Raw genomic sequence first — 23,511 nt, 5'->3', positions numbered from 1 at the left:
ACATTAATTCATGAAAAGGGATGTATGAAATAATGCCAGTGACATCCAGACTACAATTGGGTAGGAAAAAAATTCAGAGGCAGCTTAGAGTTTTATGCTCGTTGGGTTCTTTGGGAATAAAATGCTAACATAAAACCATGAAAATATTTTAATGAGAAATGTTCAGGGCACTGGTTGTACACTGCCGGTATAATTTATGGAAAATGCCTTTGTCACATTTGTTTTATGTTCTCCTAAGGCAGTTTAAAAGTTAGAAACCTCTGGTGGAGTGCACTGACACAATCCTTAGTTGAGGTGGTTTTTGTTGGGTGGAGGGTATACTTCAAAAAATAAAATGTCCTCAGCAATGCAGACAATGGCCAGAAAATGGCAAAAGCAAACCCAGAATATTCTGAAACCTTCAACTTAACCTGAAAATATTTTACTAAACAAGACTTATGACCTTAATATTGGCATTAAAACAAATACTTGTATTGTAAAAGTCAAACTTTTATTCCTGACTAAACAAAAGCCAAATAAATACATTATATAAAAGGAGTTTTTAACAAAGAAAAATATTTTCCATACTATGATTATCAAATGAAGCTTTTATCAACATGCTAAATTCTTAAATTTTCATTATCATAACAATTTTCAGTAAGTCACAATTATTACTAAACATTTGTCAGAAGTTTCTAAAAATATTAAGCTGGCTCAGTGTTTTGGCTTAAGTCTGTGCTAAAAATGAATACATTATATCAGATTAACAGAATGGTACATTTGTTTTGTTTTAACAATATTTTTTTAGAGTAACCATTACTTGTTTTTATTAGAGTGTAGCTTTATGTAAACTCTTTTACTTCCTTAGTATTTTATACTGTTAAAAGCACAGTGCTGTAAGGCAAAGAGGCATTTTAAACTCCATTTAAAAATGTGACTGGTGCAAAAAAGTTAAATCCTTTGAGCAAAGTCACAAAACCTGTAAATCCACCTCCCAAAGCTTAAACTGAACACTATCAAAGATTACAGAAAACTTAAAAAAAAATGATTAACAGTGGCTTCCTCACAGGAAAAATTAGGAAATTAGTGGTTGGTAATTTGTTGAAAACCATACCACACTAAAGACAAAATCTGAATAGGAACCCATTTAGAAAGATATATATGGGGTTCAAGATGGCGGAGTAGAAGGACGTGCGCTCACTCCCTCTTGCGATGAGAGCACCGGAATCACAACTGACTGCTGAACAATCACTGACAGAAAGACACTGGAACTCACCAAAAAAGATACCCCACATCCAAGGACAAAGGAGAAGTTGCAGTGAGACGGTAGGAGGGCCGCAATCACAATCAAATCAAATCCCATAACCGCTGGGTGGGTGACTCACAAACTGGAGAACAACTATACCACAGAAGTCCACCCACTGGAGTGAAGATTCTGAGCCCCACGTCAGGCTTCCCAACCTGGGGGGTCCGGGAACGGGAGGAGGAATTCCCAGAGAATCAGACTTTGAAGCCTAGCAGGATTTGATTGCAGGACTTCAACAGGTCTGGGGGAAACAGAGACTCCACTCTTGGAGGGCACACACAAGGTAGTGTGCACATCGGGACCCAGGGGAAGGAGCAGTGACCCCACTAGAAACTGAGCCAGACCTACCTGCTAGTGTTGGAGGGTCTCCTGCAGAGGCGGGGGTGGCTGTGGCTCACCTCGGGGACAAGGACACTGGCAGCAGAAGTACTGGGAAGTACTCCTTGGCGTGAGCCCTCCCAGAGTCTGCCATTAGCCCCACCATAGAGCCCATAGGCTCCAGTGCTGGGTCGCCTCAGGCCAAACAACCAACAGGGAGGGAACCCAGCCCCACCCATCAGCAGACAAGCAGATTAAAGTTTTACTGAGCTCTGCCCACCAGAGCAACACCCAGCTCTACCCGCCACCAGTCCCTCCCATCAGGAAACTTGAACAAGCCTCTTAGATAGACTCATCCACCAGAGGGCAGACAGCAGAAGCAAGAAGAACTACAATCCTGCAGCCTATGGAACGAAAACCACATTCATAGAAAGACAGACAAAGTGAAAAGGCAGAGGACTATGTACCAGATGAAGGAACAAGAGAAAATCCCAGAAAATCAACTAAATGAAGTGATAGGCAACTTTCCAGAAAAAGGATTCAGAATAATGATAGTGAAGATGATCCAGGACCTCAGAAAAAGAATGGAGGCACAGATCAAGAAGATGCAAGAAATGTTTAACAAAGGCCCAGAAGAATTAAAGAACAAACACCTAGAAGAATTAAAGAACGAACAAACAGAGATGAACAATACAATAACTGAAATGAAAAATACACTAGAAGGAATCAATAGCAGAATAACAAATGCTGGAGAGGGTGTGGAGAAAAGGGAACCCTCTTGCACTGTTGGTGGGAATGTAAACTGATACAGCCACTATGGAGAACAGTATGGAGGTTCCTTAAAAAACTAAAAATAGAACTACCATATGACCCATCAATCCCACTACTGGGCATATACCCAGAGAAAACCATACTTGAAAAAGACACATGCACCCCAATGTCCATTGCAGCACTATTTACAATAGCCAGGCCATGGAAGCAACCTAAATGCCCTTTGACAGAGGAATGGATAAAGAAGATATGGTATGTATATACAACGGAATATTACTCAGCCATAAAAAGGAAAGAAATTGGGTCATTTGTAGAGACGTGGATGGACCTAGAGACTGTCATACAGAGTGAAGTAAGTCAGAAAGAGAAAAACAAGTATCATATATTAATGCATATATGTGGAATCTAGAAAAATGGTACAGATGAACCAGTCTTCAAGGCAGAAATAGACACAGATGTAGAGAACAAATGTATGGACACCAAGTGGGGAAAGTGGGGGGCGTGGGGGGGGTATGAATTGGGAGATTGGGATTGACATGTATACACTGATGTGTATAAAGTGGATGACTAATAAGAACCTGCTGTATAAAAAATAAATAAAATAAAAAGATATATTTGTACTACATATAATTGAAGTATCTTCTTCCAAGAAATATCCATTTTGTAGAATTTAATAAGGTTTCTTGATTAATTTAGCCATTTATGAGAGCCTTTAAAATTAAATTCTAGAGGGAATTAAAAGTAAGCTATTTTCCTAATATCATTTAAAAAAAGGTTTTAAAAATAAAAGAAGGCAATAGCTAAAAAATCAAAGAAAGGAAGAATTTCAGTCTAATTCATTTAAAAAGATACCATTCTAACTCTCCTTGATGGAGAAGTATATGTTGGATGTTATTTACTGACACCAGGTATCACTGGCACATTTTTCTAAAGTGGCTGCTATGTGCTTTAGTACATGGCAACCTCCAATATATAATCCATTGTCTTTCCAATTAAGATCTAAAAAAAGTTAACCTGAATAAACTTTCAGGGCTACAAACGTATTTATATAAATATGTACATATTTAAAGTCACACATTTAAGAAATATTGCTTTTTCCTAATTTTCTTTCATGAAACAATTTTGCTCAAACTCTTTACAGTATTTCAATATGTCCATCATAGCTAGAGCCACTTCTTGACTCATCTAACACCATTTACTGGAAGTACCAGCTTAACTTGCACCTAAGCTAATTGAGATACGACAGCATTTAAAAATTTTATGTGTAATGTTATTAATGGAAATTTTATCCCAAGCCATATTAGGTCCTTATTCACGTAATATTAGTTCTTTAAAAAAAATCCATCCTGTAGGCATATTCATGACCCCTATTTAAAAAAATCAATGATATTTGCTTTTTAAAATGATTTTTAAAGGTTTAAAAAAAATCCAGCTCTTATAATTGAGAGGTGACAATTCAAGGAATAATAACTAAGTTTACTGAACTTCTTTGTCTTCTTTATGAACATCCTGTCAGATGAGAACTTCTGTGACATTCTTCTGGTCTCCTTCCTTTGCATCTCGGCAGGCCTGTGATGGCATGGACCAACACAATATAGCCCAAGGCTCAGCAAAAATGGAGACAGACAGAGGCCACCCCCCCCCCTTGCTGGCTGGCCCAGGGGCCCAAGCACAAGGATTCCAGCATCCTGGAAGTATCAATGGTTTATTTTACCACAATAATAAGACAGGATAGAAAGAGATGAACTGAAAAAAGGAACTGGGGGGCTTCCCTAATGGCGCAGTGGTTAAGAATCCTCCTGCCAATGGAGGGGACACGGGTTCGAGCCCTGGTCCGGGAAGATCCCACATGCCACGGAGCAACTAAGCCCGTGAGCCACAACTAACGAGCCCGCGCGCCACAACTACTGAAACCCGCGAGCCACAACTACTGAAGCCTGCGAGCCACAACTACTGAAGCCTGCATGCCTAGAGCCTGTGTTCCGCAACAAGAGAAGCCACTGCAATGAGAAGCCCACGCACCGCAACAAGGAGTAGCCCCCACTCGCCGCAACTAGAGAAAGCCCGCGTGCAGCAACAAAGACCCAACACAGCCAAAAATAAATACATAAATACATTAATTAATTAATTTTAAAAAATGGAATTGGTCATTTTTCAAGCAAAATTTAGAGAGAATATGAGCCAGGACTTTTGGGGTTCAAAAGTATAACTACTACTTCAGCTTCCTAGTCTCTCCCAGCAGAAGATTTTCAAAGTACTCGAGCTATAACCGAGGAACCACGCCCGAGGAGCCACAGCTGCACCTAGACTCGATTTAAACCCTGGATCTCCAGGTTGGAGGGATATTTGGAAAGGGGGCACATACTTTTGCACTGGGGAGGAATGTAAATCAGTGTATGGCCAGAGGCTGGACTGAAGAGGTTTTGAAACATGTCCATGTTATTTGACACTCCTCCCATTAAGGAGGGTCTATGCCCTGGGAAGGTTTATAACCATTTAAACCAATAGAACATGGAAGAAATGATGCTATGTGACTTCCGAGGCTAGGTCATAAAAGGTGATGAGGTTTGTGCCTTGTTTCCTGGAACACTGTCCTTGGAGCCCTGAGCCAGCTAGGCTGAGGCTGCGGTATGTGAAGAAGCCAGGCCACGGGGAGAGGCCACACGTGGGTCCTCCGCTCAGCAGTCCTGGTCTTCAAGTCACCCCAAGCCCAGATATCTGATGTGTGAGTAAACCAGCACTCAGATGATTCCAGACCCCCAGCTGTCAAGTCACTCCTGCCTTTGAGTCTCTCCATACCCTAAATGTTGGGGTAATTTGTTATGTAGCAACAGAAACCGATATTTCATCACTTAAAAAATTTTTTTGTGTGATAGACAAACAAAATACCCATGGTCAAGAGCAGTCTACATGCAGGTAGTTTATGTTTTTGGTTTTTTTTTGGTCTGATTTGGTCTAACCAATTTCTTCCACAGTGATTATGGCTTTGTCAATTTGATCATCTAGTTCTGCTTTGCTTTTATTATACATTTTAAATCAATGGCTATTAAATCTTTTTAGTATATTTGGTCAGTTTATTAATGTAAAACACTCTTCTTTGTCCCTTTCAGTTATTTTCACATCCTGAATTCTATTTTGTGTACTACTAAGATTGATATTTCTATTTTCTCCTTGTTACCTGTTTGGCATATCAAAGCCTTTATTTTCATTTTTCCTATACTATTTTAAATATCTTTGCAGGTTGGATTTGATTAAAAAATTTTAACCCCCTCTGATATTATCTTCTGATAAAACCATTTATTATATTGTTTGATCTCTTTTCTCACAATTTTATTTCTTTAAAAAATGCTTTTTGGTTATTCTTTTTTCCCCATTTTTCCCCCTTTTGGAAGACTATGATCAATTTTTTTTTCTCTAATAGACTACAAATGCTATATTCTAATTCCATTCTTCTAGAAGAGAAGTTCTTAAACTTCTTGGTCTCAGAACCCTTTCATTACATCTAAAGATTATTGGGGACCCCAAAGAATGTTTATGTGGGTTACATCTATCAATATTTATCATGTTAGAAATTAAAAGGAAAAAAATTTTAAGATATTTATTAATTCATCTGAAAATAACAATAAATCAGTGATATTTTTATCACTGGTTTACATTTTTATAAAATGTGAACATCACATTTTTATAAAAAAGTTTAGTGAGAAGAGTAGCAGAGTTGAACATTTCTGCAAATATTTTAATGCCTGCCTTAACAGAAGACAGCTGGATTCTCATATCTGCTTCTGCACTCATTCTGTTGTGCTGTCATCGTCATGTAGCCCCTGGAAGACTCCACACGTGACAGGAGAGAGTGAAAAGCAAATCATGCCTTCGCTTTACGAGTGAAAATAGTTCTGTCCTGGCAGATCCTCTCTAAAATCGCTGAGCTTGCTCCTTTAACACTGTTTCAGGCATTAGGTTCTTCACGTGAGTCTGGTGCCTCTGGTGATTTGAGCTTTTCTCAAACCTTCGGTAGTATCTGGTGGTGGACCGAGGGTATCTGAGATTTCCTGCCTGCCTATCTGAACCCCGTCTGCTGCAGCCTGCCAGCAAAGACAAACAACGTGCTGCCAAGGGATGTGCCGGCAGCCACTAGTCCCAGCGTGGGCATCCTCTTTCTTACCGAGGGTAACAGGGTCTGTATCTTCCCCTTGAATAGCGTACTGTTTCATTTCCTCCTAGGCTGCTATCAGTTTAGCAATAGGTCTGACAGGTTTCTCTGCTCATCAATGCTTCCTTATCCCGTTTCTTTCTCTTATGTTAGTTTTTCTTCCCAGGATACACCCTCTAATAATGTATCTAATTATTTCCTACAGAATCTAGGTGGTAAAATCTGAAGTGGTGCATTTCTAAACCATCTCTGTTTCGCCCTCCAGATTCTTCCTAAACTGACCTCATTTTACCGTTACAAAGGATGAAAGGTACTTTAAAATCTAGTCATGTCAACTTCACTGCTCTCCAAACACGAGCCATTCATGCCAAAGCCAATGCCTAACTTTGGTTTCCTCCACTACTCCACTTTTTAATGCTCTCTCTGCCTATTCAGGGATAAACAGCCTAAGGCCAAAGAACTAATTCCAGTCATACCCTTTCGACATTTGTACAGCAAAGGAAGGCTGGGGACGGGAGTGGGAAGTCCCCCCAAAGTAAGATGTCTAGTAATTCTAGTCTCCACTGACTTTCCCTTCTCACATTCTCACAGAACCCCAGAACCCTGAATTTAGAATGGACCTTAGCAACCTATATCAACTACCCCCATCTTACAAATGAAGAAATTGGGGCACAGAAAAGTTACTGCTTGTCTATGTTCACGTGGATGACACCCAGAAGCCTAAAAGTTTCTTTTTTTTTTAAGTATTGAATTTGTAACAATATTGCTTCTGTTTTATTTATTTTTTAAATTAATTTATTTTTGGCTGCGTTGGGTCTTTGTTGTTGTGCGCGGGCTTTCTCTAGTTGCAGCGAGCGGGGGCTACTCTTCGTTGCGGTGCGTGGGCCTCTCATTGCGGTGGCTTCTCTTGTGTGGAGCACGGGCTCTAAGCACACGGGCTCAGTAGTTGTGGCTCGTGGGCTCTAGAGCGTAGGTTCACTAGTTGTGGCGCACGGGCTTAGTTGCTCCACAGCATGTGGGATCTTCCGGGACTAGGGCTGGAACCCGTGCCCCCGGAATTGGCAGGTGAATTCTTAAACACTGCACCACCAGGGAAGTCCCTATGTTTTGGTGTTTTTGGCCCCGAGGCATGTGGGATCTTAGCCCCCTGACCAGGGATCAAACCCACACCCCCTGCATTGGAAGGAGAAGTCTTAACCACTGGACCACCAGGGAAGCCCCAGCCTAAAAGGTTCTGATTCCGCCTTCAGAATTTTCTTCACCCCTCTATGTGAGTATTCAAGTTCAACACTGTTTCATTATTCCATGGCCTATAATTGGGACACTTGATTTTATGTTCTTTTATTATTAACTTTTCTTTCACAGGTTTAATACTTCTTGGTTTGAACTCACAAACTTATTAACAAAACTTTTTTTTTTTTTTTTTTTTTTTTGCGGTACGCGGGCCTCTCACTGTTGTGGCCTCTCCCGTTGCGGAGCACAGGCTCCGGACGCTCAGGCTCAGCGGCCATGGCTCACGGGCCCAGCCGCTCTGCGGCATGTGGGATCTTCCCGGACCGGGGCACGAACCCGCGTCCCGTGCATTGGCAGGCGGACTCGCAACCACTGCGCCATCAGGGAAGCCCAACAAAACATTTTTAAACCAATAAATAATGTTAACACTGTTAGCTAATAGAGGCATCCCTATCTAAAGTCTCGCCCAATATTTGCTGTAATAGCTTGCAAAATATTTACCTCAGAATTCACTATCTGAACAAATGAAGTGTTTTCCTGTAACTGTACTTGAGCTAGTGAGAATGTTTAAACTGAGAGGATGCACAGCAGGCTGTGTTCCTACTCGGATGGGATCACAGGTCCTGCTCATACTTCTTAAAATGTGTTATGCATTATCACTATCCTCTTCCTCTCATTAAGTGAATTTAACTTCCCAGGAAGTGGAAAAGGCTGTGAAGAAATTAGGTGAGCCAAGGAGGCCTAAAAGGCCCACAGAGTGGGGTAAATGTTGGAAGTAATAAGGCTTATTGAGATATGAGTGCAGAGGGGCATAGCTTGGCCATGCACACATCGCATCTCACATGTCCGTGGAAACTGGACATGTGAAAACTTAATGAAAGAAATGAAGAAAACTTAATGAAAATATTATTGGATCTGAAAAGTTTCGCTGGGTAAACCGAGAATGAAAAATAATTTGAAAAAATCTGAAGAAATACCTTATGCAATAGACTGATCTCCATAATTAGTATTTAAAATACTTTACTACTATAAAGAATCTTTGGTGGGTTATTACTGACTCCAATAACAGATGTATCAAGGGGCAAAACGCTGCTTTGTTCCTGTGCCTATAGAAGCCCTGAATACCGCCTACTGGCAGGTCACTGTGATCAGGGCTCCCTACGGTGCAGCAGTATGAATAAAGCTTTCCTTTTACATTTTAGCTCAGTTTCCAAGTTAAAACAGTGTTTCACTGTTTCAATTATATTTGGGAAACGGATAAGGGATTTGGGGTGGATTAACATTTTTCCAACTTAAAAATATATAGGCCTTCTGTATCTAAAAAGTTTCAGAAATGGATTAGATAAGAGTTGTGAGGGATACCCCTTAATTATTTTCAATGGAACCAGGTAGTTTTTTTAATGTCTTGATACTCAGACTAGGATCCTTGAATCAGCAGCGCTGGTATCACCATCGGGCTGGCTAGAAATGTAGCTCCTTGGATTCCACTCAAGATTAACTGAACCTGAATCTGCATTTTAACAGGATCCCCAAGTGATTTGTATGTATATTGAAGTTTGAGAAGCTCTGGCTTAGTGGATAAAGCTGGCTGCCCAATTAGCATATATTCCTACTGTTGGGGTTCTGGGCAGGTCACCGCCAAATATGCCTAAGTGCCATATTGATGATTTTGAATTAAAGTTACTTAAGAAAAAGCTGGTGCAAGAAGGACACTTTGACCCTCCCATCTCCCTGAAAACAAGAACTGAATCTCTCAATGTGAAAGGTGCCCTCCCTGTACCAGGAGGGAGAGAGCCAACCTTATCACCAGTGATAGGGAACTGGGGACCAAGAAGGTTGTATAAACAAGCCTTGTTCTTCTTTGCTGATTTACTACTCCAAGCCCAATCCCTGTTAAGATTCTTCACTAATTAAAAACCCAAACCTAAGTTTCTTTGTCCTGTCAATTCCTCACAAAATTTATTGTTTCTTTGTCTAAAAAGTATGAAAGCTGCCTGCCTTGGTTACTTTTTAGCTCCTATTTCTCTGAGACCTCCGTAAGTACAATTTAAATTTGTTTTTTTCTCCTGTTAATGTTTTGTCTCAGTTTAATTTTTAGGCCAGTCAAAAGAACTCAAGGAGAGGGGGGAAATTTTCTCCTCCCTGACACTACTTTCCTCCTTCTTACTTATTAACACATCCTGATTTTTTTTTTTTTTTTGCGGTACATGGGCCTCTCACTGCTGTGGCCTCTCCCGTTGCGGAGCACAGGCTCCGGACGCGCAGGCTCAGTGGCCATGGCTCACGGGCCCAGCCGCTCCGCGCCATGTGGGATCCTCCCAGACCGGGGCACGAACCCGTGTCCCCTGCATCGGCAGGCGGACTCTCAACCACTGTGCCACCAGGGAAGCCCTGATTTTTTTTTTTTTTTTTTTTTTTTAAGACATCTAGCTCCTCCCCATGAAGCTGTGTCCTTAAGAGGAAGCTGACCTCCCTCTCTGGACTCCCAACCCTGACTCCAGAGTGAGTTTACTGGCCTGGAATAATCCCATTCCCCTTGCCAATCACTGTTTCAGGAATGGGAGTGTAACTCAGTTCTGAGCAATGAGACAAAAGTGGAAGTCAGTTCAAGGTTCCTCCACTCTAAGAGAGCCAGACGCAGAGGGATCTTCCGTTTCTCTGGACACTGTCATGTCTGCATGTGGATACTAAAAGTTGCTGCAGACATCTCCTGGTAGCCTAAGGATGAAGCCAACACCAGGGCTGGGGGAATACAGTGACAGAACCTGGGTCCCTGAGGACATTTTTAAGCCACTGAGTCAGTCAACCCTCAAGCTGGTCTATCTCTGGACTTCCTCTTATGTGAGAAACATTGTTTCATTAGGAATTTCTGTTTCTTACATCCAAAATCACCCTAAATAATATAAAGAGATAGTCATTGATGGTACTGAACAAAAAGCTCAGATATCACAGACTATTTTCCATTAGATGTTTTTTTTTAAACCTGACAATTCCAAAAGGGTCAAATGTTTTCTTCCTAAAGCAAGATTTTTATTGGCTGTGTCCTCTCTCATTCCTAGAATGGAGTGATGCTTATAATTTGTGGAATAAAATAGTACTTATAAAAATAAAAAAATGGAACAGTGGGCCCTTAAAATGAACCTACAAGTCATATTATATATTTTCATTTATCTTCTGTAACATTTATTTTCAATATACTTACTTTTCTAATCTAAGAAAATTTTGTAAGATACTTTATAATGCCAAACGTTTGGCTGCTACTTTTAAACACATATAAATCACAGTAGAAATTATTAAGAACAATGTAGCAATGGACATTTGACACAAAAGAAAAAGCAAATATATTAAGATGCATATTATTAATACAAAATATTAGGAGCAGTCTGCATTATCACATCAGATAGATTTTTATGGTTTAATTTCAACTACCTTCCAATTTTTTGCATTACAAATATGATTTTAAGAAACCTGTCACTTCAAGAAAAACAACTGACAGTATCTGTTGGCAATCATAAAATCTGAGCATTTTAGCAAAAATTAGAATTTTTGATAAACCTGAGTTTGATAGCTTCCCAAGAGCTTTCTAGTGAGATTGGTAGTGATATTAACAACTGTGATATCTGTATGGTGTACTATGAAATATGTCAACATTTATATACTCAGTGAACCAACATTTTCCAAATAACCTATATATCATGTTACAAAACCATGCAAGGGCAAACAATACGTTCAAAATGTAAGACTGAGCAATAAATTCTAATGTAATGGACTACAAATTAATATCAGTTTCAAACTGTACATTGCAACTAACATTTTAAGAAACTACTACTTGTGGAATCTTAGTGTGGTATCAAAAAAATATCTAAAATTAACGGAAAAGGCTATTAAAACACTCCATTTCCAGTTATATATCCTTGTAAAGCCAGATTTTCTTCATATACTTCAACCAAAACAATATATCACAATAGCTGTATGCAGAGGCTGACATGAGAATCCAGCTATTGCCAGGCATTAGAAACTAGCAAAAATCACTAACTTTTTTGGAACTATAGTTATGTTGTATAGAACATGTTACTTATATTAATACATAATGGGTTTACTATTACTATTCTTAAATGAAGTAATAAATATTTTTTAAACTTCTGATTTAATTTCTAATATGGTAAATATTTATATAGATATAACCCACTAAACAAAAGCTTCCTGGGGTCCTCAATAATTTCTAAAAGAGTGCTTTTAGTCTTAAGGTCAAAAAGTTTGAAAACTGTTATGCTAGAGCACTGGACTGATGCTGGAGATCCGGAAGAGATGAAGACAGAGGCAGCCCTCAACCTGACGAATTATCAAACCGACTCATCATACACCCGATCTTACAGACTTCAAAGTGGCCATTACAATTTTTTTTAAGTGAAAATTGTTACACTGAATGGCTTGATAAAAAATTAGAGATATTGGGGCTTCCCCGGTGGCACAGTGGTTGAGGGTCCGCCTGCCGATGCAGGGGACGCGGGTTCGTGCCTTGGTCTGGGAAGATCCCACATGCCGCGGAGCGGCTGGGTCCGTGAGCCATGGCCGCTGAGCCTGCGCGTCCGGAGCCTGTGCTCCGCAACAGGAGAGGCCACAGCAGTGAGAGGCCCGCGTACCGCAAAAAAAAAAAAGAAAAAAATTAGAGAGATTCCCTAGAGAAGAATACTAATCAAACATGTTAAAGATTGTAACGCAGACAGAGGCACAGACTTATTCTGTGTATTTCAGATGGCAAACCTAAGGCTAATGCGTAACTGTTACAAAATCAAATTTCAGTGAAACATGACAAACACTTCCTGACCATCAGAGCTGTGAACAACAGAAGAGCTCTCACAGTCCTTCAGTTAATAAATACTGTCTATTATGTGCCAATACTTGGTAGATTTGGGGATTCCATCACGGGATAAGATGCTGCCCTCATGTTGCTTACACTAATTCCAGAGTCTCATGGAAGGAAATATGTTTTTGTGACAGAGAGGCAGGGGTGGGGTATACAGCTTCTACACAGAATGTTCAGAGAGAGTATCCCTGAGAAGGTGACATAGAAGCTGAGACCCTAGAAACAGACTGAAGTAGCCTCTACAAAGAGAAAGGCCAACGGCAAGTGCAACATGCCTCATGAATGCAAAGTATTCTGAGAACAGTAAGGAAGGAGTGTGACTGGACCAAGAGGTAATGAGAGAGAGGAAAGGAGATGTAGGCAAGTATCCATGTGACGGACAGCAGTGAATCATTCATCACTCTTAACTGCATATTAGACCAAGTGCATCAGAATCTCATGGCAGAGCCTAGGCATCAGTATTTAACAGTTTGTTTTGATAATTTAACAGTTCTCCAGGTGATGCTAATATACTGCCTCGGGTGAAAATCACTGATATAAAGTCTGTTAGCCTATGATAAGGAATTTGGATTTAACCTAAGAGTAAGCCCACTGAAGAGTTAAGAAGGAATCTAGTAGGATTGATTTATTTTTTAAAAGATCACTCTTGGCTGTTAGGGGAAGAAGGAGAGGGGCAAGAATAGAAAACTCAATCCTGAAAGTTTTAAGAGACTGAATGAGCATTTATCAGGAAAGATATATTGAGTAGAGCCTTAACCACTAGATGGTAATAGCCAATGCCGAGAATCTGATTTTTCAGACACACTAAACAATCAATAGGTACGATCAGAGCAAAGAAAACCTATAAAAGAGGGAACATTCACAAGTGTAAACTGCTCCAAAATACACTTCATCAGTCTATGAGACTCATTTGACTAAATAGGGGATTTATTTATGCCCTTACATTGCTACCATATGTAAATTATGTAGCTGAAGATTTATTCTTTCAAATAACATTTCAAACAAACGAAGACAGTGAGTCCTATTTACAACTTAAAAATTTTATCTCCAACTGCCCTAAAACCTAACCAGCAAGCTCAATATTTTTACAGTTTTATATTAACTAGTCAAAGAGAAAGTTCAAAGTTGCTTTTACTTCACCTGGAATAGATTGTTCCTTTCAAACTAAATAATGGGTAATACTACATTGAGAAAAATACAGCAACCAGGATTATCCTAATTCTAAAATACTTCTATCTTAAAGCAACTAAAACTTGAATTATGCTATTTTATCAACTTGGTAATTATTTTCAAGTAATGCTCTTTAGCCTTTAATTTAAAATCTGAATAGTTTCCCACAGTTTACTTTAAGTTCTCTAATTTGTCAGCATTCTTGCCACTTTCCCTGAAACAGGTCAGGTTATTTTAACCCTAGTGCTGCTGCCTTTCTCAAAGAAGAAAGTGAAATATATCTTACGCCTGTGTCTCTACCAAACGTGGGAAAACATCTGGCTCCCCTTCTCTTGTTTACTTTATCCATCTGGTCTCCCCAGGCATTTTGAGTTTGTCAGGCACTAAACAGAATCAGTATGAAGTAGTTTCTAGTCCTAGCTGAGTAGCTTTGCAGTAACAAAAACAATGATATTCCAGATATTCTTAAATGGAATATTGGGTAAAGTTATGATAATATCAATGATCCCAAACAATAAAACGGACCTACTAGAAAAATCAAGGCAAATTCATATCATTTAATATTTAAGCTCAATATAATATTAAGTTTAATATTTAAATTCAATACACAGTTTTTAAAATTACCTTTTAAAAGATGATTCAGGTCCATTGTGTCATGTAAGACTTCTTGCTTGTATCTGTGGTCTAAATTGGAATCCAACACTGCCGACGTTGAGGCAAGACTGGCCTCGTGTTTTTCTTTCTCTTTTTTGGCTGATTTCAAAGACTTTGAATTATTTTTAAAATCCTCGGCATTTTCATATACTTCTTGACTCACGTTCTCTTGCCTTTTAACTTTCATTTTTTGATCGTTTGATGCACCCAGTTCAAAAGACTGAACAGGGCTGATGTCCGGAGTCGATAAAGGAGTGACATCTGTCACAGTATCTTCCGATTCCTCAGTGTAGTCACCGACTTTTGGTTTAGTACTTGAAGTTTGTGCTCCTGTTGATTTTTCTCCCAGTTTATATTTCTGTTTTGGTGGCAAGTGGGTTACACCAGAGAGACGCTTCTTTAATGATGGAGATGAATCAGATAAACAGACATCGGACCCGGTATTTGAACAGTCTGTATCAGAACTTGAAGACGAGGAGGACAGAGAGGAAGAGGAGGAAGAGGAATTACTTCTGGAATACTTTTTACTTATGCTTTTCTTCAAGTTATTAGATGGTTTAGCTGACTTTGACCTGACATGATGCTTTTTCTCATCATCACTGCTTTCCTCTCCATCTGTAGAGTTATCACGTTCACCTTCTTTTACAATTTTGGGAATGCTACTTGGGATGGGCAAGTGTATTTTATGTTCTGTAGCATCACACAATTTTGATCGTGAAGAAGTGGTCAAGGACAAAGAACTCCTAGCTTGTATATTATCATTTTCTGTGGGGTGTTCTTCTGGAGGAATTTTCTCATTTCTTTCAGTTCCCTTCTCAGTAAGATCATTTTTCCTTCTTTGTATTCCAAATTTCAAGCTTACATTTTCCGTATCTTTATCTATTCTCTCTTCAGCGTCATCATTTTGCTTCTCAAAAACTGAGTTACTTTCACATTTCTCTGCTTCTTCAAAGTCACTGTCAAAGAAAGAATGGTCCACTTCACCTTCTGATATATCTCCAAACCGATCCATGACGGCAAACATATATCTGAAAAGAGGGAAAGTGTAACCATCAGATGAAAGAGTAATTTCCAAATACTTTTCATTTTTATACAGTAATTGCAAATTTTCCAAAACTGAGAAGTTTGGGTAATAGATAAAGAGAAACATGAAAAAACCAAAAAAAAAACCACCACCAAAAAACCAATAACTCAGACTTCCCTGGTGGCACAGTGGTTAAGAATCCACCTGCCAATGCAGGGGACACGGGTTCGATCCCTGGTCTGGGAAGATTCCCACATGCCGTGGAGCAACTAAGCCCGTGTGCCACAACTACTGAGCCTGCGCTCTAGAGACCATGAGCCACAACTACTGAAGCCCTCTTGCCACAAGTACTGAGCCTGCACTCTAGAGGCCGTGCGCCACAACTACTGAAGCCAGCGTGCCTAGAGCCCGTGCTCCGCAACAAGAGAAGTCACAGCATTGAGAAGCCTGCGCATCACAATGAAGAGTAGCCCCCACTCGCTGCAACTAGAGAAAGCCCATGTGCAGCAATGAAGACCCAATGCAGCCCAAAATAAATAAATTTATTTAAAAAAACCCCAATAACTCAGTGAAATGATAATGGAGCTACAGGGATAATATCAAGTAGCACCAATGATCTGAACAGTAAGTCAGTCTAATAGTTTGGTTCACAAGAAAATAATAAGACATCATCAGGCATATCACAAACATGGATACCTAGACTGAACTCCAAGGAAAACCTGAATTCTATAAATTAAGTACAGTTAGAATTTAGAATAAGAAAGGATGGTGTTAAAACCTCTTCAGATCAGCCTAGCCAGCCCAAACACACATCATTCTGGTAGAAATAGTTCAATGGGGATTAACAAACTTCCCTGTTTCAGTACTTGTCTTTGTCCTATTCTGTTCCTTCACTGCCCTCACTGGGGGAGCAGCAGGAGATAACTCCTATTAAAAGTAAAAGCTCCCTTTGTCCCTTCTTAAAGAGGAACAAAACCTCTAAGACACATGTATACACAGTACAGGGAGCTCGGAGGAAAAACTTCCGAATATTTAATCACTTATTGTTACATAACCACAATAAAAAGGGGAAAGTATGCATGTCTCACTGTGCTAAAGGGAGTCCAGCGTAAGAGAGATTTAGTATCTACTGAGATAGTAGGCTTCTAAAATGGAAAAATTAAGGCATATTATTTAGACACATGGAGTTAAATATTAGAAATGGATTAAAAAGTTCAAAGCAATTGCTGCTAACGTGGTGCTGGGACCACTATTTTGGTTATAAATCTTAAACTGTTAGTTGACCTGTAAATTTATACATGTACTACTAAGGTAAAAAATCAAAATTGATTTTAAAGTATTTTAATACTTCATGCAATTGGGATTAAACTGGAAACGTCAGTATAAAGTCATAGTTTTCTTTCTCTCTTATTACAGGGGTCTACGCAGCAGTGTCACAGTATCTGTCACTAATAATCTAGAATTCAGAGTTTGACCTCTCTAATACTATTCTCCACTAAAAGCACCCCCCAAAACCAAGATCCTTTGGAAGGCAGTTGATTCCATTTCTGGAGGTAAAGACAAACAATAAGCCCAGAGTAGTGGTAATAAAACAAAGGATTCAGTTTAAAGGGGCTTCCATTGTCCAAGCTGGAATCCTGCACTGAAGAACAAAAAAACACAAAATACACTTAAAAATAAAAAAGGAATTCTGTGGAAAGCCATTAGTTGATAATGATATTCAAAAGAGGCAAATAACATGAGCTATGTCAAGGGAAAGGTATATACAAAATTCCAATAATAGTAATATGTAGCCAACAATCCAATTATGGGTTCACTATATTCAAATCATGATTAATTCCGTTACACTACATCAAGCAATAAAAAACTATGTAATCTGTATCCTAAATCAGCCATGATACTCAGCAGCCTTTGTTTAAGTGACCCTGCAATCTATAAAAACAAGTAAGTAGAGACATGATTTAAAAAGCAACCAAACTTATACTATTAACACTAATGTGACAGATTAATATGATAGGTTAAGGTTTCTGCCGTTAAAGTTTTGAAAAACTTAAGAGATTCTGATATATTAAACTTGCAAAAATTTAACTGTAATCAACTTTTAAACACTTAAGGGAATCTGATTAAATCAGTAAGTTTAGACTTAGGTTTATAAAAAACATCTAAGTACTTAGGTTTCCTTTGTGAGATCTATAAGTGTGTCTTGTTAGCTGTTTGAGGTACTTAAGAAAATCAAATATACTAAAATTGTAATCGTGCCATTAATTAAGCAGGTTTGCAAATGGTATACAGTATTCAGGAAAATTTAAGCTAAATGAAGATAAATTGAGAGGATTAAGTACAAGTGAGTTTTAAAATTCGAACACATTATTATATTTAAACTGAAATAAGATATAAGTAGACTTCAAAGATTTCGGAGAAATTAGACTAAAACTTATTCCTAATAAATATTAAATACAAGAAATATTATTTCCCGTAGCACGGATTAATGCCCTCTTTATGTTTTAAAATTCAAATCAACAGAAGGAAGCCTTCTCCCCAAAGGTTTTACATATGTTAAAAAAAAGAAAAATTCAAACAAGTAAATTTTAAAGAACTAATTGGCTTTATTGAACAATTCATGAATCAGACAGCACCCCACCCAGAAAGTAGAGGGGAGCTCCAAAGGGCTACAGAAAGGTTAAGGTTTTTAAAGGCAAGACAAGGAACTCATATATAAAAAAGACTATTTCAGGCTTAGGTAACCTACCCATGGGGGACGAAAGAGGTCTGTGTGGCAGTTTACCTCATCTCCCTTTGGAGGATGGACAGGGCCCTGTGACAGATTACCTCACTGGTGCTGACCAGAACATTTCTGACTGACCGGTTAAGACTACATTTCTGGGGGAGGTTGAAGCTTCAAGTAGGTTAGGTATGAAGCCCCGGTTCGGTGGGGTGGCCCAGCAGACGTGACTCCATCTGGAGCCTGTAGTTTTCTTTTTAACAACTCCCCTATTTTGATCAGACTCAGCTTAAATGAGAGATTTAAGTGGTTCAAATCTAAGGCATTAGCACCACTCTCAGCTACTGCTCTGAAGTTCTCAAAGTTTGTTGTTCCTTTGTGTGGCATCCAGAGGTTATGATGCTTTTGCTTAACCCCTGTGACATTCACAGGTCACAGCTTCAGGCTCAATCTTTAAGTCAGTCATTTTCTTCTTTACTTTTCTGATGTTCAGTCTTAGGGAGATCATTTCCTTGATGGTTAGTGGCTGTGACTTCAGCGTTACAGCATTTCTTTTAATACAGAAAAAAACTTGAATATAGGAATATTATGAATCCATTAAAATAATTATTTAAATCAGGGGTCAGCAAACTACTGTGCCTGGGCTAAATGCAGCCCACCATTTGTTTCGTAAATAATGTTTTATTGGGACACAGCCCCACTCACAGGTTTAGGAACTGTCTCTGACAGCTTTCCCACTACACCTGCAGAGTTAAGTAGCTGTGACCGATACCATAGGGCCCACAAAGCCTAAAATATTTACCAACTGACCCCTTTAATGAAAAATTTTGTGGACCCCTGATTTAGGTGCTATTATCAGCATGAAAAATGCATAATACAAAATTGTTATCCATCTTAGGTTAATAATACAATTTAGACATTTAAACAAAAACTAGGGGAAAAAAGAACAAAAATGAAGAGTTGAAAAATCAACAATCCCGCTGCGTTTTTAATATTTCCATCACTGTTATTGTAATAGTGTTCATGCAATAAACTAAGCAAGTAAGTGATGACAGGGAGTCTGCACAGTGAAAAAAAACAAACTGAGCCAGACACTCAGGCTCAAAACTTGGTTCTGATGCTTCCCAGTTGTGTGTTCCTGGGCACAAGTACAAGGATGTTCATCACAGCCCTGTTTGTAACAGCACTGACTTAGAAAAAACTCAATGTCTAGTAAGAGGAAAATGGATAAGCAAAATGTTGTATATGATATATTATATATCAGTCAAAAAGGATAAGCTGAGATCTACAAAAATTATGTTTACCAAGAGAAAAGAATTAAATGAATGACAATACAATTATGAAAAACAACACACACACACACACACACAAAACAAAACTAAATTCTCAAGGGCACAAACATATCAATAAAATTCTACAGCACGGGCCGGGAGGACGTACATTAAACATCTAAGAGTCTGAGCCTATAAGCGGGGGAAGGAATGAGGCTGGGAAAGTGGACAAAGGAGAAAAGTTAAGAACCTGGGCAGAGGCCTGTGACTACAGGTCATCACAGACCTAAAGAGTACGACTGACCGTTATCAATCCAATTCTGCCCACCTGAGTTCAAACAGAAAAACAACAAATCAAGTCAGCTACTGAATGATGGACAGCTCTTATTAACAGTCATTAAATTCTCCCCAAAGTCAGCCTTTTTTGTAAGATAATTCACCCTTTAATCCAAAATGTCAAGGGCTGGAGTAAAAGAGCTGTGGTTACTGTTTTTCCCATGGTTAATGCTGCCTTTAGGACTCAAGAAATTTTTTTACAAGTTTCTTAAAAATTTCAAAGCGAATGGTTTCATAGCACAGCCCAGAGCACAAATCTTCCTAGCCAGTTTAAAAAGCAAATCTTTTAAAAAGCTAATCATCCAAATCATGCCAACTTCCATCCCTCTGCAAAACTTGTTTACATTTCTATGGAAATAAAATGACTAACAGAAGTAAGTCTCACTTGTACTTCTGCTGTTATTCTACTACTACCAACAGCCAGAAGTATCGAGTACTTACATGTTAGCATTGTTCTAAATGCATTACAAGTATTAACTCATTGAATCTCTACAGTAACTTTAAGAGATTTCATCCCTCCCATCTGGCAGAGAGGAAGCTGAAGCAGACCAAGAACTTGCCCGAAGCCATACAGCTAAGAAGCGGCACAGCCAAGATTCTAAAGCAGGCTGTCTTGAGGATCATGCTACTAACCACTGTTCTACTCTGCTTCAAAGTAGGGTCCTTCCAAAAGGCTAGGGACTGAGACTTCCTTTTTTGAACTTTAAAACACATTGTTGTGATATCTATTATTTATTTGATGGTAAACAGTGGGCAAGATAAGAAGACCCTCCCCTCCCAGGGATTTTTAAGGGAAATGGGACTTGTTTAGCAATAGAGCTTTAGAAACAGTTCTTTGCAAAAAAGGGTGGTCTGTACAGTTAAAATTAGATACATATGCCAGTGTTTGCCACACATTTTACTAGATATATTTGCTGTGTAGCAGTTTTCCTCTAACAAAGTAATCTGGAACAAATTTCATTGCCATTGCAAATTAAATAAACCAGTCACCTTAGGTAAATTGTTAACCTAGGTAATAAGAATTCAGAACTTTGAATTAACTTGTGACTCTATCCCAAGCTGAGCTTGGGACCCAACCCCCTTTCCAAAGAGAGTACTGAATTCCAAAGGTATTTCTGGCAAGGAGAGTGACATTTCTGGAAGTCATTAAAGCTGGGGTAGCAACATACAGTGTAGGACAACTTGCATTACATTCTCCTTGGTCAAACCACTGGGTTGGCCAAAAAGCTCATTCAGGTTTTTCCGCAACATCTTTTTGAATGAAGCACTTAGCCCTGGGTGCTATGGTGAAGAGTCTAGAACTGAAGTTATGATTAATTGGTTTACAGACCAAGGGCTCACAGGAATAAAAGAAATGACTAAGCGAAAGGGTGTGTTCAGATACTTGAAGGACTGGGATATGAAACAGACTTGAGAGCTACTATTTGTAGCTCCAGAGGTAGAACTTGCATCAACAGATGGAGTGCATAGGAAAGCTGTTCTGAGTTTAACATTAGAATTGCTGAAAAATGGAATGGGCTGCCTTCTAAAATTAGGAGCCGTAAGTCACTAGATAATGTTGGAGCAAAGACTGGATGGCCGTTTGCTGGGATGCTGCAGAGGGAATTTATAAATTTGGAGGCTATGACCTTTCCCCACCCTAACATGAACTAGGTCTAAATCCCAAAGTCTAACCGTAAGCCAAATGATTACAGATCCTTCTTTGAAATCCCTGTTTTTCAAAGCTGTTTCCCGCCTTTCCGGTCTTACCAGACTGGGAACTCCTGGTATCTTGCTCATCTTTATATCCTAGTGCCTAAAGGAGGACCTGACAAATACTAGACATTCAAAGAATGTTTATCTGATGAAGGAGTTTGGAGTTAGGAGATTTAAGGCTGGGCCCTGGTTCTGCTCTTTGCTAGCCGGTTATGTAAGCACAAAAATCACCTCTTTCACCTGAGCTAGTTTCCTACAGCTGTCCCTCATCACCCCCCTCTCACACACACCGGAATCAACTATCCCCTTATCTGCATTTACAAGGTCCCTGTAGTCCCCAGTAGGTGTAAGCATCTGTCTCCCTAAGTGGTCACAGTTCATGAGAGGGGTGCATAGCCCATTGCCTGGGAGACTTTTCAGGTTTAAGTTCAGGTTTAAGTTTAGGTTCATAGCATCCAACAGACCGGTTATTGTAAGGACTTAAACATTCAGGTGATTTAATTAACGGAAAAATTATCCAACTGTCCCACTAAGCAATCCTTTTGATAACATTCACTTCAAAGTTAGTGAGATTCAAATCAACTGACAGTTCATCAGGCTGCAATAACCGTTCTCGTGCTCAGTGAGGACAAGTACTTGCCAAAGGTGCCCGGGAATCACTTGAACACACAATTTGTACAGCCCCTGCAGAACCAGCAATAGAAATACTGATGTTTTCACGTTACATCGAGAAAACACACAAATAGGAATCTGGCATTTTTAACTGCTATTTTGATACTGTGACATTACATTTCTGTAGTTTGACATATGATTTGGTCCAAAGAAGGTAACCGATTGGGTACACGAAAATCTCGGGCCAACGTAAACACCTGTATTCCAGGAACTCAGGTTCCTTACATGACCCCCTCCTGATCCCGCTAAGTAGCGGATAATAACTGACATCCCCCTCCCGCCTCAGGGGTCAGGGTCAAGTCCCCGGGGTGGGCGGCGGTGACCTGAGCCGGGATTCCGGTCGCGACCACGTCTTAAATTCCCGGCCGACCCCGACCCCCAAGCCGCCCGCGAACGCGCTGCAGGGCAGGCCGGGCCGTCCCACCGCGGCCGGCTAGGGCTGCGGGCTGCGGGCCCCGTGGTCCCGCCGGCCCGGACGCCTCCGCGGTTACATCCGCCGTCCGAGGGTCTGCCCTGGCCGCAGAGGAGGCGGGGCGCAGGGCTGGGGGCCCGGCCGGCCCGCCTTCCTAACCTCCCGCGCCGTCTTCCGCATAGCGACCCTGCGTGCTCGCCGAGGCCTGGGCTCCGGAGACGAAAACGGATCCCGGACGGGGGGAGGGGGCTCTGCGAGGGGAGGAAGGGTAGCCCGCCCGCCGCTCACCTGGGCACCGCGACCACCTCAGCAGCCCAGCGCCGCCCGCGGCGTTCCGGCCTCGCGCACGCGCACGCGTTCCCGCAGCCCCTCCACGCGGCCCTGGCGGCGGCTCGAGCTTCCGGAGGCGGAGAGAGCGGAACGGGAAAAGAGGTCGCAGGGGGACGCGGCGAGTCCTGTGGGAACGGGGCGGTGCCAGAGGCCCTGCGCGGCGCCGCTCCTCGCGGCGGGCGTTACAGAGCGCGGCGGGCCGGCCCCGCTCCGGCCGGCGGGGGGCGCGAGGCCTGCCCGACGACCCCTCCTCTCGAATGGCAAGGGATGCGGAAAGAGAGTGATCTCCGCGCCCTCGGCTGCCCGGTGCCCCGCCAGGGTGTTAACTGCTGCTGCCTCTCGGCTGTTAACCGCAGTGCGGGGAGACCTAGTTGTTGCAGTGGCTGATGTCATGGGGAAAGCTGCTTTAATTATCTTGTACCTGAACAGCAGCAATGATAATAATACGGAGGCGGCTGTGTCTGTGATTACTTCTATCAGCAAAGTTCAGTTCAAAGAATTAGTTAGCTTTATGGGCCAGGGGCTGCTAACACATTAGAAAGTCCTCTGACTACTGGTAAATGAGATGGGTAGTTAAAACAATGTAGGAGGGGCTGAGCTT

The 23,511-nt window shown here is 40.6% G+C and overlaps 1 protein-coding gene across 2 annotated transcripts in view; it reads right to left on the bottom strand.

Moving 5' to 3' along the window:
* The window catches only part of CFAP97 (cilia and flagella associated protein 97), a 33,666-nt gene extending 10,704 nt beyond the window's left edge, over window positions 1-22,962 (bottom strand). The window contains exons 1-2 of one of the 2 annotated variants that reach the window (XM_082608356.1): window positions 22,869-22,962; window positions 14,419-15,476 (exon numbers count right to left, since the gene is read on the bottom strand). In XM_082608356.1, the coding sequence (XP_082464482.1) occupies window positions 14,419-15,472 (1,054 nt within the window). In that variant the 5' untranslated portion in view covers window positions 15,473-15,476; window positions 22,869-22,962. Of the gene's footprint in view, window positions 1-14,418; window positions 15,477-22,766 lie in introns of both variants that reach the window. The other variant, XM_082608357.1, reaches the window with a different exon arrangement.
* Between the last annotated feature and the right edge of the window lie 549 nt (window positions 22,963-23,511).

The sequence above is a fragment of the Mesoplodon mirus genome (assembly GCF_964341445.2).
Source record: "Mesoplodon mirus genome assembly, chromosome: 20".
In the NCBI taxonomy this organism is placed as follows: Eukaryota; Metazoa; Chordata; class Mammalia; order Artiodactyla; family Ziphiidae; genus Mesoplodon; species Mesoplodon mirus.
The sequence above is the reverse complement of the archived record's forward strand: the minus strand, read 5'-3'. Positions and strand labels throughout refer to the sequence as shown.